Below are 19629 nucleotides of genomic sequence, written 5' to 3' on the forward strand. Positions count from 1 at the left end.
AATATAACAGAAATTAAACATAAAATAATAAAAACATAAAATTAAATTAAATGGTAACAAAAATGCATATAAAAACAATAAAAAAGGGTTTAAAACAAAATTAACATTAAATTGAAAAAAATAAAATAAAATAGTAACAAAGGATTACAAATAATAAATAATATAAATAATATGGTCTAAAACAAAAATAATAACAAAAATATAAAATAAAACACAACACAAACACTTAAACAACACAAAATAGCAATAGTAACAAAAACGTAAATAACAAGGTCTAAAACAAAACAAAATAAGAAAACAATATCAGTTCATCAATAGGTTTTTTTGTGATCATTTCACCAGACTAAGGATTCATTTCTCATGATTTAAATAAATATTTAATATATATATTTTAAAAAGCACATGTATACATTGAAGAGCAATCCTGTATGTCAACCCTGTGCAGTTACTGCTGATATGAAGTAAACATATCTGCTGCATCTGGTGAGGTGATTCTGCAGAGCCGTCACAGCGAATAAACACTTCATCCACGTCCAGCTCACGATTTCAACAGCAGCACTGACAGACTAAAATTAAAGAGTGGTGTGTTCATCTGTTCATTCAGATTCAAACCGTCCCACAGCATTCAGCAGTGCAGGACGGTCACATTCTCTCATATGTAACTCACATCTGTCGAAATTCACAGTTTGCAAAAATTTAAAAAACATTAGATCAACGTTCAAATAAATAGTGTTGTATAAACTAATATTATATTAATGTTACTGGAGAACGTTCCCTGTTATCTGGGCATCTGTTCTGTCCAAACGAATCATTCACTGATTCTCTGATCTCATTCCAACACGAGTTTGCTGTGGTTGTGTGAATGACTGTGGGTCACCTGAGGGTCATAAAGCACCTACTGCTCCGCCCACCTCACCTGGAAAACATCTGGATACAGAACAAGCCCTGAGACGCACAGAGAAAGCCAGCAGATTAAGACAATCATGGTTTATTATGAGCGTATGCATCATTTACACACAGATAAAGCATCTGCAGTGCAGAAAAAAACCTGCTGGAGTTTTCTTTGATATGATTTCATTCAGGAGCATATATGAACATTCTTATTAGAACTTCAAGAAATGCAGGAACAAAGTGTTCATCTGTTTTTTTTCCCATTATCCGTCTGGATACCTGATGAAGTTCATGTTTTGGTGGAGCTTTGTGACCTTCATCGGTCCAGATCCAGATCCGTCAGTTCAATCAAGGTTCATAATGAGAAGGTCTGAGCGTTCAGTGTGAGTTCACTGTGCTGTAAGAGTCTCACTGCACATCCGGTGTTTTTGTCCACAAACACTGAACCTGTGAGTCTCGGCCCCGAATGATTCCTCGATTACAGACGTGACGGAAACAGTAGATGAGTGTCTCTTTGTGCCTGAAACATTATTACAAACAAAAAACATGTCAACAACAGTTTAACCCTCAAAATAACCAGTTTTGAAATAATTTACCAACACTTCTGGAAATTCACAGTTCTCTGACGTTGATTAATAGTCACATGCTGGTAAGGAAATTATTTTTTAAAATAATTGTAATGTACTTTTTAAAATCAACATTGCCTCTTTTTTTCATAATTTTTACATTTTTAGCAAATTTTTATTTTTTTACTTATTTTATTACAATTTCTTAAATTAATATTTACATTTTTAGCATGTGCTTGGTTTGTTTTTATTTAATGAAATCTTAATTGTCTTAATAAATATTTTTTAATTAATTAATTATTGATAAAAATAATTTAATGTTTTTTTATTTTTTAATTTAAAAAATTAAGAAATAAGATTTTTTTTTACATTTTACACTTTTATTTTTTAATTTCTATTTAATACTTATTTTATTTTAAAAAATTAAAATAGTATTTAAATTTTTAGAAAGTGCTTGTTTTGTTTTTATTTCTTTTATTTTAAAGGTTTAATTAATATTTACATTTTAGCAAGGTTTTTATTTAATTGTACTTTTTTTATTTAATTATTTTAGCAAGTGTTTTATTTTATTTTAATTTAATTAAACACTTTTTTAGTTTTTTTTATTTATTTTACATTTTTATTTTTACATTTTTAGCAAGTGTTTTATTTTGTTTTTATTTATTTTAATTTACATTTTTTATTTAATTAATATTTACTTTTTTAGCAAGTCTTTTTTATTTATTTTAATTTTACATTTTTGTATTTAATTGCTATTTACGTTTTTAGCAAGTGTTTTATTTTGTTTTTATTTATTTCAATTGTACAATTTTATTTAATTAACATTTACATTTTCAGCAAGTGTTTGATTTTGTTTTTATTTAATTGTAAAATTTTATTTCATTAACATGTACTTTTATTAATTGTAATTTAGAATTTTTTTAACAGTGTCATCAGTGAAAATCAGTGAATGTTTAGCAGTCTGGTTAATTTAGCTGGTTAGTAGATTATAACTACACCACCTGACGAGATGAATGAACAGCTCGATCAATCACTATCCAGACAGTTTAGAGCTTCTACTTTAAGTTTAGTTTTACAACTTGACTGATAAAAGGTGTTTGTGAACAGACTACAAAGCACATCATATTTGAGTTTCGCATCATTTCAGCCAGAAAATGCGATGAAGACGGTCATATATTCTGTCAGCAAGATAAATGTGCTGCTAATTCCAAAATGATGAGAGTCAACAAGAATAGCAGCTCTTATGAAATAAACACAAACATCTCCATCTGAGGACCTTCCTGGAAGTCAAACGCCTGCTGTGTGAAGAAATCGCTCAAAACTCTTTCATGATGTTTGTGATGATGATGATGATGATGAAGGCCGGCTCACCTGTATCCGGTTTCCAGCGGTTACCAGAGCTGATCCCGATCTGAGGAGATCTGTGGCGCACGTAACATGGGAAATGAAAGCAGGAAACGGCATTAGTTTAGTGTTTCATACAGAAAAGAAAGATATAGGCTCTTTGAGGTTGATATGGTTTATTTAGAATCGATGAAGACCACCGCAACGCCGGCCAATCACGAGAGCCTGCGGATATTTAGGATCAATAATTAGGCTCCAGACAGGTTTGGCGAGGCCGTTTAAATAATTGATAGACGTTGAACGGGCTCGAGTCATACAGTCGTCATAACCAGCGGCAGAAGGACATTTGCATTGGGTTTCTATTAAAAGCTTCTAATTAAAGCGCTGGTGATGTTCAAGGGTGTTGCGGTGACACACTAGTCATTAATGGGGCTAAAAGCTTCATCTGCTGGTAACAAATGATCCCAGAGACAGATGGATGTGAGCGTCCCACCGCTGACCTTCAACAGCAGAGACCCGCAGAAACGACCCACATAAAACTACACGAAAGTCCAGCCAAATCCCTGACAAATAACATCTTAAGATCATTCAGTCATCAGACAGTCACCTGCAAACCTGTACGAGTTTCATTCTTCTGTTGAAAACAAAAGAAGATATTTTGAAGAATGCTGGGAATCAAACAGGTGACGGCACCCATTGACTTTCTATTGTATTACTATGAAAGTCAGTGGCTGCTGGAAAATATTTAGAATATCTTCTTTTGCATTCAGCAGAAGAATGAAACTCATTCAAGTTTGGTCATGATGATCATTTTCATTTTTGGGTGGACAATTTAACAACCACATAACATAAATGAAAAGTTCATTTGCAAAAACAGATCTGTTTTTAACAGTTTTCAAAAATCATGTTTTTTTTCCATCAGTGTCAGTCAAACTTGTTAAGTTATTAAAAAAAAAACTAATTTCTGAATGTTCTCTGAACATCCTTTTTTTTTTTTTTTTAAAGTAAATGTAAAAGGATACATTGTATCATTCTGAAACATCATGAGAATGTTACTTTTGAATGTTCTCTGAACATTCCGAAACAAGTAGATACATAAAAAATGTCACACAAACATCCAACTAAAACATTCCATTGATCAATGTATTAATACTGTTTTTGTGCTGTTTTCTGAGGGTTTTTTTTTATACCTTTGTGGTCTTGATCTTGTTTCCTGTAGCACAGCTCCAGCCTTTCAGATCCGGCAGGACTTTACACTCCTCTCCATCCAGACACGGATGCATCTGACACCACCACTTCTGCTGGACTATAGAGGCTGAACACACACACACACACACAAGATAAATCACTGCTTTACCCTCATAACACATTCAAATCTGTTTTGACCTGAATGCATATGTTTATGTAAGTTTTATATAATGTTATATTATTATATGAGTGTGTGCGACGAACAACCGTATAAGTCCAAAAAAACAAAAAATGAGATAACCATGTGACATTAATTGTATGTGTGAACTTTGTATAAAGAAACAGTTTGGGGACATTTTCGCGCGACCAAGAGTCCGCATTTTAAACGTTAAAATAGCGTCACGCGGAAAAACCGTTTATGTCCACAAAGAAGAATGGAGATGCCGCTTGCTGTCATGTCCGCTTCGGACATTAAAAGGCAAAACCTCGGCAAAAAAAAGAGAGCCGACATGACCAAATGGAAGGACAGAGTAAGGAAGGCTTTGAGGGATGCTGGAAAACCATATTTGACTCGAAGAGGAGAACAAAAACCAGGGAAAAATCCACCCAAACTGCTGAGTGGAAGAACCGTATATGTGATGTGATCTCTCTCTCTCTCTCTCTGAACGCGCTAAACACCGCATAAACAGTTAACCTATCAAAATAAACCACATACCATATATAATAACGCTGTATTCTTTTATATTTCCCGCCAGTCCTGTGTAAAGTACGGCAAGCAGAGTTTATTTGTTTATATATTTATTTATATCGTGAGATGGCGGAGCGCGAGAACAGTTTGAAGTAGTATATACACAGGTGCGCTGCGCCAGCTTTTCTAAATAAACGACAAGGTGCACTATTGGAGCTATCTAAACATACAAGAAGTGATCAAAGATATCCTATCTGACTAACTTGTTACAGTTATATTTGCGTGTAGCCTAGCCTACTGGGCGTCTACTATAGATCAGTCATGAATAGGTCGAAATGAAAGTTGAGAAAATTATGATATATCTTGTATACCTTATGATATGTTGAATAATATTTAGCTATGATGTATGTCTGCATTGTATTTATTGTTTTTTGTTAATAATTCATTGTTATTGCCTGTACTGTAAGAATGTCTATGTATTATACATTGTTCATACTGTATTTTCTGTTTTTAAATAATTATAATAATAATAATAATAATAAACTAGAAAGAAATGCTTAATATTAACCTGAAGTTTCTGTTACTGTATTAAAACTAAGATAAAGGAATCAGATCTTTAGTGGTTTAAAGTGATATGATGAACTGGAGTTATACTGTTATTCCACACTAACTGGACATATACCGTTCTTCCACATTTCAGAAATATAAATCACAATAACTTTTGATTTTTAATACTGACACTGAAAAATGTTATCTCCTTAGAATTGAGAAGCTTTTGTTGTCAATTTTCAAGTAAAATAAAAATATATAACATAATGTTCACAATCCAAATGAAAAAAATCTTATTACTCAAAATTTGAAAATATGGACTTGTATGGTTCTTCGTCTCAAGGCCTCATATATATGTTGCACCTCAGTTTTTTGGCGCTGTTCATGTCAAATTTGAAATTTCTCAAACTGACTTTTTTTTTTCCATATGATCAGTTGCTGGTTTGACTTGATGTGGAATACATTATGAGGACTAAACCCGTGCGAACGAGGTGTGATGACGGAGGGAATCATTACCAGGTTAAGTGCTGATGGTTTTTTAGAGATGACCCGCCGATGGAGGACATTAGAGCCGCGCTTTAATTTGCAGAGAATGTCAGAGACTAAATGTCAGTGAATAGGTCAGACGGCACTCAGGGGCCCGAACCCATCCGAACGGATCCGTTAACATTCATTTTACACAGATAAAGCATTACGGCTGGAACGATTAGAGGTGATCAGAGTTTAATCAGCTTCTTCATTAACGGACAGACTTTAAACACAACGCTAATGATACGCTCAGAAATTCATTTGATAATCTATTCATATGAGCAGTATTTGCTTGATTAATTGAATTAAAAGATTTTATTTCCAGCATTTTAGTGAAGAGCTAATTATTACTCATCTTGAGAATTAGAGGTTATACAACCAAACATTAAAACAGTGTTATATCAAGTTCTATTATTGTTTCTGTCAATATTTTTTAATTATATTTTATTCTTATTTTTTTCTGTGAATTGACTTTAATTCTAAATGATCTTTTTTTACAGTGCAGATTTTATGTGCAGCTCATGTTGTTCTTGTGATCTTGCTGTAATGTTGAGGATTCCCTAATGCTGGATTGAGTTTGTAGAATATCTCAGAATGACCGTCCAGTGTGCTTTTACGTACCGTCTACGCAGGACGGAGCCGCTCTGGTGGTTCCTGCCACTTGTCCCGGGAAACACGAGCACTTGACGGTCTGCGAACGCTCCTCAATCTTGTTCTTATTGCAGCATCGGTGTAACGCCACCACCTCACACGTGCCCGTCCGCACGTGATGCACCACTGCAACCACAATACAAACAGAAATAGAAAATAGACAAAATAAACTTCTTTTATTTCAGCTAACATTTCACTTAGAGTAACTTGATGCACTAAAATAACTAAAATAAAAATGAATAAAAATCATAAATTAGAATTTATAAATTAGAAAAAAAAACCTTTTCAATTAAATTTAAAGCAGAAAATAAAAATGAATTTAAAATATCAATAAAAAACTAAATGTTTTTTTAAATAATAAAAATGTAATAAAAAAAAACTATTAAAAAAAATTATAAAAACTAATGATACTAAAATAGCACTAAACCATACTCATAATCAGAGACATAAAAAAACTAAATAATTTTTAATAAATAAATAGATACATAAATAAAGACAAAAACAAACAACAAAATACTACAAGAAAAAAACCCATAAAACCATTACAATTTTTTGTTTTAAGTTTTAAAAATATATATATATTGATAACATTATTAAATGAAAATGTATTAAATTAATACAAATCAATAAATAATGAATAAATGCATTACTATACTAAATAAAACTAATTAAAATGAATAAAAAAAAAACAATCTCAGTGATAAAATAGCACTGGATCACAGGCATCATCATAGACATTAAAAATAACTAAACAAATGTTTTAAAATTATTTAAAAAACCCCAAAAAAAACAACAACATGAAAATATAAAAATTAAGAATAATTTAAAAAAATTAATAAAATGTTGATGATACTAAAATAACACTGGATCTCAATCATCATCATCAGTTTGAGTAGTGGACACCGTGAGTGACAAGCTCAGCTAAACTCCGTTCACACACACTTCAGTATCGATCAGGAGAGAAAGCGCATTCGTGAAGCCAGTGTGAGTGCTGCGAGGGGCTGGAGGAGCGCAGGAGGAGGCGCCGCTGAGTCTCGGTCACTCTCCTTCCTCCCGCTGAGCGCTCGTGTTGATCTGGTGACGCGTCACTCCAGCCGCTCAATTATTCACACGCTGCGGAGCTCTGCACTTTTAATTGCTGCTGACATTTCTATGAGACGCCTGTGTGTGTGTGCAGTAAACAGCTAATTAAGAGTTTGGATAGCGGTCTCAGAGCGGACAAGTTTTTCTAATTAAACTGCACTTGCATGACTAATACTAGTGAGATTTGCTGGGATTGGTGGTGATCGAACAGGAAACAGGAAGTGCATTACTCTGTTTCCTCTGCTGAACTGTGTTCTAAATGTCTCTGCTCTAATCACATGATCAAATGGACTGTGACAAACCATATCTGTAAATGCACAGCATAAAAACATGGTCTTTCTCACTATTTGTGTCTTGTTTTCCAGATATCTAAAAATCTGTAAATTAAGATGCATTAACTGGAGAAGCAAAATGATTGAAGATCTATATATCTTTTTTAGTTTTCTGAAAAAAGCATCAAAATGAAGTAAGTTTGAGCTTAGAAAAAGAACAAATATCTATTCTTCTGACCACAGTGACAGATATTTGTGCTTGTTTTACACATCATTTTGATTTTTCAGAATATCTCATTATGTGTTCGAGGCAAGGAGAACAAAACCCACCTTGATGTCCCCTGGATTGTGCTGGAGATCCCAGGAGGAGAACCAGCAGCAGGACCTGAGTGAGAACTTTCTGAAGATCTCTCATGCTCATCCTGCACACAAACACACACATTCGATTTCACTTCATTTATTTGATGTGAACTTTTACAGGAGTCAGTGGGGAAAAATCCCAGATTTTCTTATTAGACTCCCGCGGAAACACACCGACTCCAGAGCAGAGCCTCGTTAGGCGTCATGTAAACGATCTCACTCACACTGACGGTAATTACTGGCAGCTGGTTGTATCGCTTACACTCTGGTTATGAACTGATATTCACCTTCTATATTCCATTACGGAGGTGCTGGAGATCCGACCGTTTGTTTTCCGATCTGTATTAGGATTGTGGTTGAGTAATGAGTATTAGATCATCTGAGACTGACACTCACACACTCACACACACACTGAGAGAAAAAAAATATTCAAAATATTCAAAAAATTGAATATTAAAATTGATATTGCAATAAAAAAAAATCAAAAATATATTTCTCTATATAAATTGATTACATTATTCGATTAAAATGTGTTGAATTAATACAAATCAATAAATAATAAATAAATACATTACTATAGTAATAATACTACTTAATAATTTTACATTTTCCAAAAAAAAAAATAGAGTTCATTTAAGATATATATACACTGCCGCTCAAAAGTTTTTAATGGTTTTTAAAAACGTTTCTTATGCTCATCAAGGCTGTGTTCATCTGATCAAAAATACAGAAAAAAATTATATTGTGAAATATTATTATGATGTAAAACAATGTTTTTCTATATTAATGTACATTAAAAATTAATTTATATCTGTGACTAAAGTTGCTAAAATCCGTTACTAAGATTACTAACATTTTCAGCAGCATTACTCAAAATATGCTGATTTATTATCAATGTTGAAAACAGTTTTGCAAACTGTGATAGTTTTTTCAGGATTCTTTGATCAATAAAAGGTTCAAAAGAACAGCGTTTATTTAAAATAGAAAGGTTATCTAACAATATATATACGCTAGACGTGTAAGCAGACGTGTCGATGCTGTAATTCAATGTGTTTATCATGTATTAGGTGTTATAAATTCTCAGAGGTGAGAATAGTTTTACACAAGCTGTTACAACAACATGAATTATATATTAAACACTAAATCTGAGGCCGTACTAATATTTATGTTCATTCATACTCATAAACGGCGCGTAATTGCTTCCGAGCGTCTTCGTACAGTATCACCTTGGGAATGTGATCAAATGACCTTATAAAAGTCTTTAATTCGAGCGCCAGAGGGGAGAAACGCAGACTTATTTTCTCATTAAGAATCTGTCAGAGAGGAACGAGCCGTTTCTAATTGTGTGTTTTATTCTAAAAGCTCTTCATGTTTAATTCAGGCCTTTGTGTTGTACTGCAAACCCTCAGGACATCTGCATAATTTATGCAGCGAACAAGAGAACACGCCGTTAAAGTTTGGACTATTGCAAACATTAATAAACTCGCACGCATCGGCGATGAATTATTAAAATAGGAATCGAGTGCGTTTCGAAATGAGGCTGTCGGCACACGTTCCGTCATCGCTCCTCATTTCCAGCATGCCATTCATCTTCGTTACGTTTTGCAGAGTTCACAGGACTCCATCGGACGCACCTGAAGCTGCTCCAAAACCGCTTCAGAACTGCTTTAGTCGCTATAGAACCATCTCAGAGCCGTTTTAGAACTGCTTCGGATCAAAAAATGAACACTGGTATGACTGTCACTAGTTTAAACTCAAATCAAAAGTCTCTGATTCCCTGCAGACCTTCATGCTGAAGTCAAGCTCTAAAGACGTTGCGGTGAGTCACAGCACAGACGCTCGACCCTGAACCTCTCCAACACTGACAGACGAGACGGGTCTGATCCAGAGCGCTTCTGAGTTCACAACAAGAACAGACAACCAGACATACACTGCTGCTCAGAAGTTTGGGATCAGTAAGACTTGTAATGTTTTTTAAGTCTCTTATGCTCATCAAGGCTGCATTTATTTGCTCAAAAATACAGAAAAAAACAGTAATATTGCAAAATGTTATTACAATATAAAATAACAGTTTTTATTTTAATATACTTTCAAATATAAATTATTCCTGTGATGCAAAGCTGAATTTTCATCAGCTGTTACTCCAGTCTTAAGTGTCACATGATCCGTCAGAAATCATTCTAATATGCTGATTTATCATTAGAATTATCAATGTTGGAAACAGTTGTGCTGACAAGTATTTTTTTTGGAACCTGTGAATTTTTTTCAGCATTCTTTGATCAATAAAAGGTTAAAAAGAACTGCATTTATTTAAAACAGAAAGGTTTACTAACAATATACACTACTGTTCAAAAGTTGTTAAAAATGTTGTTCTTTTTAACTTGTTATTCATCAAAGAATCCTGGAAAAAAAAGAATCACATGTTCCAAAAAAAATATATATACAGTATATTTGGCAGCACAACTGTTTCCAACATTGATAATTCTAATAACAAATCAGTATATTAGAATGATTTCTGAAGGATCATGATGAAAATTCAGCTTTTCATCACAGGAATAAATTATATTTGAAAGTATATTAAAATAAAAACCATTATTTTATATTGTAATAACATTTTGCAATATTATAGTTTTTTCTGTATTTTTGAGCAAATAAATGCAGCCTTGATGAGCATAAGAGACTTAAAAAACATTACAAGTCTTACTGATCCCAAACTTTTGAGCAGCAGTGTGTCATAGGCTTTTGAGGCTCATATAGTCTGATCTAGTGAGAATATGGAGGAAAAAACAGCTCGATTTACTGCAAATTCTGATGCTTGTAATGTAAATCAATGAGATCTTTATAACAGTAGAGCAGATACCGACATAAAACGATATATGTCCAATAATATGTCTTAGTAGATGAGATTGAAATGATCCAAACATATAATGCAATGCAATCCAATGATGACTGAGAGGTTCTGATGATCAGATTTGACACTCACTGATTTTCTACAAAATGATTCATGGAGAAACAAGTAAAGCCAAGCTGCCTCAGTCCAGTAAGTGTTCATCTGGAAATATCACTCTTCTGACATTTACTTGATAGAAATCAGTCAAGTTTCTGAACTCTCACATATAAAGCAATGCGAGTGTCATGTCCTCCATCCGCGTCTCTCGTTCCAGTGTGATGTTTCAATCAATGTCTGTGAGATTCAGTGTGCCACCATTAGCTCTTCACCTCACACACACTAATCAATGCCAATCGCTCTAATGTTTGCCTGTGTAATATGAACGCTCTATTTCTGATCTGCTTTTAATTGCTCTTTTTGTGATGGCAGCATCAATAATAAATACGGTTCAGAAACAGGAAAAAAATCATGTTTGCTTTAAATCGCAGCGGAGAAACGAACATCTGACCATATGTTTGTGAATCTGCCGTTACAGTCCTGAATAGGGTAAAAAAAATTAACTAGTTATTGGCTTACTTACCCAGTTGAATGATTACACTGATAATTGCAAACATTTTTTGTATTAGAGTTTTCTAAAATGTTAGGTTTAAATATGCAAATGAGGCATTAATTAATGAAATATGTGCTAATTTGCATACATTTCCAGTACAAAAATCTAAACACTGGATGAAGTCAGTTTCAAAATTCAAAAAATGTTTTACAGAGGAAATTTTGGTATCTCATTTTTGTCACTCCATAATTCAGAAAATATTTTTAAAATGATAGTCTGAAAAAACACTTTATGAAAAACCAAAAACCCCAAAATCTCAAACTTGACAGGTGCATGAAAAATCTTTGTTATAAATGTTAGGATGAAACGTCCTTAAAGTAATGCTTATGGAACATTCTTGATGAACGTTCTGTCAATGTTGTTTTTAGAATACTAAAAATAAACACTCAAAAAATGTAATATTTTAGGTAGAAATATAGTTAGTAGAATGTTGCAAGAAACTTTGCACCCTTTACATAATGTTCTAATCACAACAAGAAAATTGGAAATTTTAACATTCTTAGAATAACAAAAATAAACATTCAAATTACATTACATTTTGGGTGAAAATAAAGTTAATAGAATGTTTTCAGGAAATGTTTTTGTAAGCTTCAAATAACATTATAATCACAATAAGAAAACTTGACATTTTAATGTTTTCGGAACATTAACTAAATGTTTCTACATCGTTTTTATAACCTAAATCTGGAGCAAAGATGAAGACCTAGATCTAAGATCAAGACAACTGATGCCTTTTCTTTTTCATTATTTAAAGATTAAAGAAATTCAATTAAAGACCTAAATATTCAATGTGTTATTTGCCATTTTTAATGACTATTCTTACTAGTATTTTTGAGTGAAAACTGTGTCAAAGTCAATCCTACAGCAGTAATACAGAAGCTTTGTTTAATAATACCCTTAAATCATCGTATTTGTCAACACGAACCCTTTACAGCTGCTGTTTTGTGTCTCGTCAGCAGTGCGTTGAGCTGTTAGAGACGCCGTCCCAGCATGCTTTGTGTTTTCATCGCACCTCTGAGAGAAGCTGAACTGAGCTTTAATTATAACACACGTGTTTTTAGACCGAAACTCCTGATTTATCCGTCCAAAATGAAGCTGTGCGTCTGCATTTCTGACAGCTTATTAACAACAAACGTTCGTTTTCTTTCGCTGCTGCTGAAGAAAGAGAGATGTTTTGCACACAATGAGCTTTTTGGCTGCTTCAGTCCAGTTTCTGCAGAAAGTGGGTCATTTCACAGCCGTAACACACCTGTGAAACCACAGAATCCACTAACCTAACCAGGCTGTGACCTTTCGACCTCATGAAACGGTTCAGCTGTCAGAATCGCTTTTATAGTGCAAGAACAAACTGTTATACAGCGTCCGTTTCCTTCAAATGTCCTTCCTGTTTAACACATCAGCAGTAGAGATGTGACTTTAATAGATTATTGCGCACAGGATCTATCGAGCGGCGGCTATGAAACAAATGCTTATTTCATTACATTTCTATTTGTTTTAAAGGTGATCCTTATGAATCTCTGATGTGATTTAAGGCGCCGTAGTTCCTCCTGCATCTCGCCGCAGTATCGGCATCAGCATGAACTTGTTTCTCTGACAGAAGTGTGATGAAAGGTGTCAGAAACGCAGTCTATTTTTAGCCTCGTCGTGAGCGTGCTCTCATTGGACGCAGACGGGACAGGAAGTGACGGGTGATTATGAAACACCCTTAATTAGCAGCTGAGATTCCTGTTAGACAATTAAACTCAAACTGCACGTCAAATGACTTCAGCACACTGCAAAAATGATTTTTACTTGATATTTTTGTCTCGTTTTCAAGTACAAATGTGCATTTACAGTACTACGGAAGTACAGAAGTATTCAGATATTCTGAAAACAAGTATCAAAATGATCTGTCCCATTGGCAATTATTTTCTTTTTTACATATTTTACATATAATTTTGATCCTATTTTTTAGGAAACAAGACTTAATATCTTTTTTTGCTTAAGATCTGTACTGGAAAACAAAACAAAAATAATGAGGACGAGAATCTTTTTTTGCAGTGCATCGTGGAGGGTTTATTTTAATCTCTGTAAATAATTAATAGTTCATTATTGCAATTTACTTTTTTGTTTTTGACAAGTGTATTTTTTTTTCTAAAGGCAAAAACTTTAAACAAGCTCATAAACTCCAACCGTCACACATTACTAACATGACATTAGCTGAAGAGAAAGCCTGTAAATACATAAAACTACAGCAGATATGACATCAGTATTGTTTTGCCAGTCATATTATCAAATGACAGATGAATATTTGACATTTGACTGAACATACGGCCTCAACCACACAAGTTATGGAAGCTTTTGTCCTTCCAGGCGCCAAATTTAGGCTGTAAAAGCATTGTAGGAACAATGTTTTAAAATGTTATTAAAAGGTTACATTGTCCAATTTTCTTGTTGTGATTGGAACATTATTTAAAGGTTACAAAAACATTTATTACAACCAGTGTTGGGGTAATGTATTACAAGTAACGCAAGTTATGTAATCAGATTACTTTTTTACAGTTACTCAAGTTACTCTGTTTATAATTTCAAAAATCTAACTAATTAATGATATTAGTTACTTTTTATGGAGTAATGCAATATTGTAATGCATTACTTTTAAAACTTCTAAGAACATTAAAATGTCAGTTTTTCTATTATTATTATTATATGGTTAGCTGGTTGAGATTATGCTCACAGAATCAGCTCGGCACATCCAAATTCAGTCTGACCCCAAAGAGACCGAGTCTGCACGTCCGTCTCTCTCGTCAGGGTCGAGCTCTCCTCCATCTCAACAGGGCACAATATGTTCAGAGACCAACACGAGTCCAGATTAATGCAGGACTCAAGGTGATGAGGACGGCCAATAATAGCAGCCACACACACGACTGTGAAATCACAGCTAAAACATCTCAGGAAGCCTCTCTGTGCTTCATTAGCAGCTTCAGGTGTTTGTGTGTCAGACCGGCAGCGTAATAACCAGGGTTAACGGAGAAAACAAGAAAAGAAGTCGATGTAATTACAGCATCCGAAGCGGCAACTAGTCAGATAACGTCTATTTTTCACACCGTCACTGGTTGCATCTTTTCTCATAAAAATGCTGTGCCGTGGCTAAACGATCTCCAGCGTTCATCAGTGACAAACTCATTTGTGATTCAGGATTTGGGATATTGTAATGTATTTCCAAGTGAAATGGATTCTTAAATGAGAATAAATGTAGGGTGGGGTTTGATTTTGAGCGGATGGGTGTGGTTTGCTGTGATTGAAAGGTCACTGGAGGGGAGGAGTTATTATTATTACCCCGCCCTCATGTCACTGTGCACATCATCAAAGAAGAGATGTCGTTTCAAGGAGAATGTCACATTTTACATTTACGTTTATGCATTTAGCAGATGCTAACGATTTGTTTAAAGATTGCCAGTGCGCTTGATTGTTATAAGAAACATAATAATCATGTGCATGTACTGATAAAACTGATAATATGTTTTACAAAAAAAGTACTTCTTTAGTTTTTCTATTTTAATATTTCAAGTTTTATTAATGTGCGTTTTTTAAATTTGCTGGCAATTACTAAGTGAAAATGGCTTTGTTTTTTTCCAGTGTTGATAAATCAGTTTTAATAAACATGCAATATTCCATAAACAACTGAAAATTGGTTGTTTTTGTTTTCATATTGATTTTAATCTTCCCAGTTCATTTTTTTCAAGCGGTAATAAAAAGAGCGCTGTGCTCACAGACAGAGGTGACAAACTGCATGTGTGACACGAACTTGTCAATCCAGTCATGAAGTTTAGTAATGCATGACAATGTATGATAAAATATGAGTGTGACCATCAAGATGGAGACAGATGGCAAAAGTTGATGCGTTTGCAGCTCATTAATGTCATCTGGAATCAACCGGAGCACATGTGACGTCTTATGAGCAACAGAAGACACATTCACACCCTAAACACCAAAACCACCAATCCAACCCGAGCCCATGGGGTCGTGACCTCAGATTGACAAACACAAACATCTGACCAACAATATGATGCTATACAATATGATTATTGTCACTTTTCTATTCTATATCAATGTTTTTTTGGCTTCTTTTTATGCTTGTTTCTAAAAACTAGTTTAATCTGGGCTTCTTCTGTCACTTTTGAATTTTAAATCTTTTAAATTATAATGTTTAACTGATTTTGTTAAAAATCTAAATGTGTTTTTCTTCTCTTCATGCCGTCAATAAAACATTCAAGTGTTGAAGTAAGTGCTCAAGGTGATTCCTTTGTCGCTGTGATCATTCAGCATAAACACTGGTATGATAAACACAGCGCTTACTTTCTTTGTATGGAGCATCTGAAGTGGCGCATAAAGCTCGAAGGAATCAGCTGGTCATGTCCTTCTGATGCTCAGTGGACAAAAAACACACGCTAGATATCAGGACAACGTTTAGAGTCACCAGCTCCTGTAATCACACACGCGATTACACAGCTAATGGGAACATTCTCACAATGTTTTTTAAAAGTTATATAAATGTTAGGACGAAATGTTTTTAAAGTGACAATTTTGGAATGTTTAATGTTTGTTAAAGGTCCTCATGGTGTCATTTGTGTTTGATCACCATTAAAAACGTTAAAAAAATCACACGTTAAAAAAATTATTTTAACGTTCTTAGAATATTAAAAGTAATTGTTCAAATAATGTTAGAATTTGGGGAAAAAATAAAGGTAGTACAATGTTGAAAAAAAACATTTTTGTAACCTTTAAGTAACGTTATGAACACAACAAGAAAACCGGACATTCTAACATTTTAGAAACATTCCGTAAAAATGTTCTCACAACGTTTTATAACCTAAATTTTATAACCTAAATGTCACCTGGGTGGTCAATTAGTTCACCCAGAATCAACTAGAATATGAAGAAACAATCTGAAAATAGACACTAGTTTTGATGTCTGATGTTTACTTTTTACATATTCAGCATGCTCACTGAAAATCTGCATGTGCTCTGTATTAAACTGATTTGGAATTGAATTAATTTATTGTAATTCTTATGTGGGTAAACAGAAGTCCTGGAAAGGCTGTTTAGAATTGAATATTAAGTACCAACCAGCTAACTTTTACATTTACATTGATTTCTCCTGAAATGCACATTGCCTATTTACGTTCACATTCTCTGACTCCTGAGTTTTACTCCACTGAAACACTCCAGCTCTACCTTCTACATTATTCTCAATATTCTAACTCCCAACACAAGTGACATTTCATCACGTATAGTTTCTCAGTCCTGCTTTTTCTCAGGTCTGATCTGGATGGGCTGCAGCTTTCACTGCCGTTCACAGCTTTCATACTCTGAAGATCAGCGGCTTGGGACTCAGAGATGCAGAAAACACAGTCATTAGCGACCACAGAACGACTTCACCGACGCAGAAAGAGATTCAACTGGGTTCTGACAATATTAATGCTAAAGACTGGAAATGATCGATGTGATTCCAGAAAACTCCAACTAGTGGGACGGCTTTTTTTCCTCACAAAATACAAACAGAACATGAGGAAATAAAATAATAATAAAATAACAAATAAATAAATCAGTACAAGCATACAGGCTACGACGATTCTTCCGAAAAACCATGTTATGACATGGTACCATTGCAGTACTTCAACAAAAATCTGTTTTCAAAACCACTTTTCAGAACGTGTTTGTTTCTTAATTTGTGCGTTTTGTGAATTAATGATGTCTATGTAGTCAAGTACACTGTAAGTACGTGGTACATTGTGTCAGATGTACCCTGAACAAACACTGTAACACTGAATGGTTACAGTATATTTATATATAGCAATCAAGTAATAAAAATGTCAAACATAAGCCAAAACAACCCACATTGTGTTACTGGTCACTTGTAATCTATTATTTTATACACGTTAGCAATAGCAAGTGCTGACTGGATGTCTAAAACAAAACTAATCGTGTTGTCAATCACCAAATAATCAATCAATAATCGACTTTAAACTCGTTCTTATATTCCTTAACAGTTTTTTGTGTTCGTATTCGAGGTTCTGATTGATTGACTGGTACTCACCTGCGCTCAGATTAAAGACAGTTTGAAGAAGCGGCATGAATGAGCTCGTACCTGCCGCACCTGCACCGCTCCTGATCAATCCATCCGATCAGCTCGATCAGTCCGCCGGGAGTCGGGGTTTAATGGCTCCAGGGTTCCGCTTTCTTTCGGTTCTGCTCGGTTCGGTTCGGAGTTCAGTCAGCGGCGCTTCACATGATTCAGATCCGCGCGCGAGTTTGGCGCGTAACCGTCACCAACCGTCACTAACCGTCCCAGAACTGAAGAAACGAAATTATTCCGCTGAAGGGTTCCCGCGTCTTCTGTTTAAATAAATTGTGATGTTAATAATGAGCGGGAAAAATAGAAATCACAAAAGAAAAGAGATGGAGAGAGAGAAACAGATGCTGCTCTTCCCTGAGCTTCACACACACACTGACTGACCGAAATATACATACAATCAAAGCTCTCTTTCTCTCTCTCTCTCTCTCTCACACACACACACACACACACACACACACACACACACTATAATTCGTTTACATTATACTCTAAAGTAATTGATTCTTAGACTACACCAGGTAACAAAAACATGTTGTAGGAACGTTTTGCTTACGTTTACATTAAAACGTTATATCGGAATGCTCTTTGAACGTTCAAACCGTCTAGTGGTTTGTTTTATTTTATTTATTTATTTATTTTTAAATCTCGGTTATAAGAATTTTAAAGTAATGTTCCATATACCACTTTAAAAAAAACATGAGAATATTACTTTCAAATGTTCTATGAACAAGTATCTTAATTATATTTCAGAAACGTCAGATTAACAACACCTTACTGAATTATGTCAGATACATACTGAACAAATATGCCACTGAATGATTTACGACATTAACAAACAAAAAAGCCTTAGAAATAAACCAAAACAAACCATATTACGGCACACCAGTCTAAAATATAATTGAGTTACACAAACTTTAAAGGGATGTTTATTTCATAATTTTGCAGACATTATGATAATGTTACTTTTGAATGTTACTTATGAAATGAGTAACATTTAAACAGCATTTGATGAACGTCTTACTGATAAATGTTTTAAAAATGTTCCATGAATCATGTATAAATAACGTTTTTATGCTATTAAAGACCAGATAAATATAAACAAATGTTCTATGAACGTTACTGGTAGAACGTTTGTTCATAACTTTGAGAGAACGTTCCAGAACGTTTTGAGAATGTTCCCTTTGACCATGGTATTATCATAAACGTCCCAAAAAACAACCCAAACATGTTCATGTTTCTCAGAAGTGCTGAATATTTAATTTATGAATGCGTGGCGCCATCGTGCGGACGCGTTTGATCCTACATGCTAACCGACGCTTAACACAAGAGTTTCTAAACATGAATAAGTGAAGAAAAAAAGCGTTTACCTCCACAACTTCTTGAATAAAATGGCTGTCGTAAGAGTGTCGTTTATTTGGAATATTCATTAGTTAACTGTGTAGCGCCTTAAACACAAACGCAACATTAGCTTCAGGTGATCGTCCTCAATCCCTCACCGACAAACCGCTAATTAGCTGTTTATTAGCATCCTGTTCTGTATATCGTCAGTGTGTATATAATAAAGTTAAAAGCGTTTGATGAACTGCATTTAGAAACATTTATAGACTCGATTTCTCTGTAAAATCTCCTTCAAAAATGAATTTTGTACTGAAATTGTTGTCACTATGAGACAAATACACATCACCTGTGAGATTCTCTTCAATGATTGAAATTACCTTAAAAATTAAATAATTAAAAAGAAATATTAGTACATTAATTGAGCCACACACACACACACATATATATATATATATATATATATATATATACACACACACACACACGTTTGTTTTTGTGAATTGTGGGGACTTTCCATAGACTTCTCTAGATTTTATACTGACCAAACGATATT

General features: G+C 34.1%; 1 protein-coding gene across 4 annotated transcripts; it reads right to left on the minus strand.

Moving 5' to 3' along the window:
- Window positions 1-974: 974 nt before the first annotated feature.
- Window positions 975-19133, minus strand: LOC127163669 (chemokine-like protein TAFA-2). Of its 4 annotated transcripts, XM_051106982.1 has the most exons (7): window positions 19106-19133; window positions 17700-17998; window positions 8091-8182; window positions 6376-6531; window positions 3992-4116; window positions 2829-2878; window positions 975-1411 (listed from the first exon to the last, which is right to left on the minus strand). In XM_051106982.1, the coding sequence occupies exons 3-6, from the start codon at window positions 8179-8181 to the stop codon at window positions 2849-2851; spliced, it is 402 nt and encodes a 133-aa protein (XP_050962939.1). In that variant the 5' UTR covers window position 8182; window positions 17700-17998; window positions 19106-19133; the 3' UTR covers window positions 975-1411; window positions 2829-2848. The 4 variants fall into 4 exon arrangements, with proteins under 4 accessions (XP_050962939.1, XP_050962940.1, XP_050962938.1 ...); XM_051106983.1 differs by lacking the exon at window positions 19106-19133 and having other exon boundaries at window positions 17751-18097; XM_051106981.1 differs by lacking the exon at window positions 19106-19133 and having other exon boundaries at window positions 17700-18097.
- Between the last annotated feature and the right edge of the window lie 496 nt (window positions 19134-19629).

This window comes from Labeo rohita, chromosome 4, assembly GCF_022985175.1.
Source record: "Labeo rohita strain BAU-BD-2019 chromosome 4, IGBB_LRoh.1.0, whole genome shotgun sequence".
Classification (NCBI taxonomy): domain Eukaryota; kingdom Metazoa; phylum Chordata; class Actinopteri; order Cypriniformes; family Cyprinidae; genus Labeo; species Labeo rohita.

Bases quoted from the DNA above. Each gene is read 5' to 3' on its own strand.
- LOC127163669 (XM_051106980.1), bottom strand. From the start codon at position 14,428: ATGGAGGAGAGCTCGACCCTGACGAGAGAGACGGACGTGCAGACTCGG. The intron at 8,183-14,336 runs GTGAGCATAATC...GTTTGTGTGCAG, and splicing joins GGATGTGCCGAGCTGATTCT to GATGAGCATGAGAGATCTTC. The intron at 2,879-3,991 runs GTATAAAAAAAA...CGTGCGCCACAG, and splicing joins ACAAGATCAAGACCACAAAG to ATCTCCTCAGATCGGGATCA.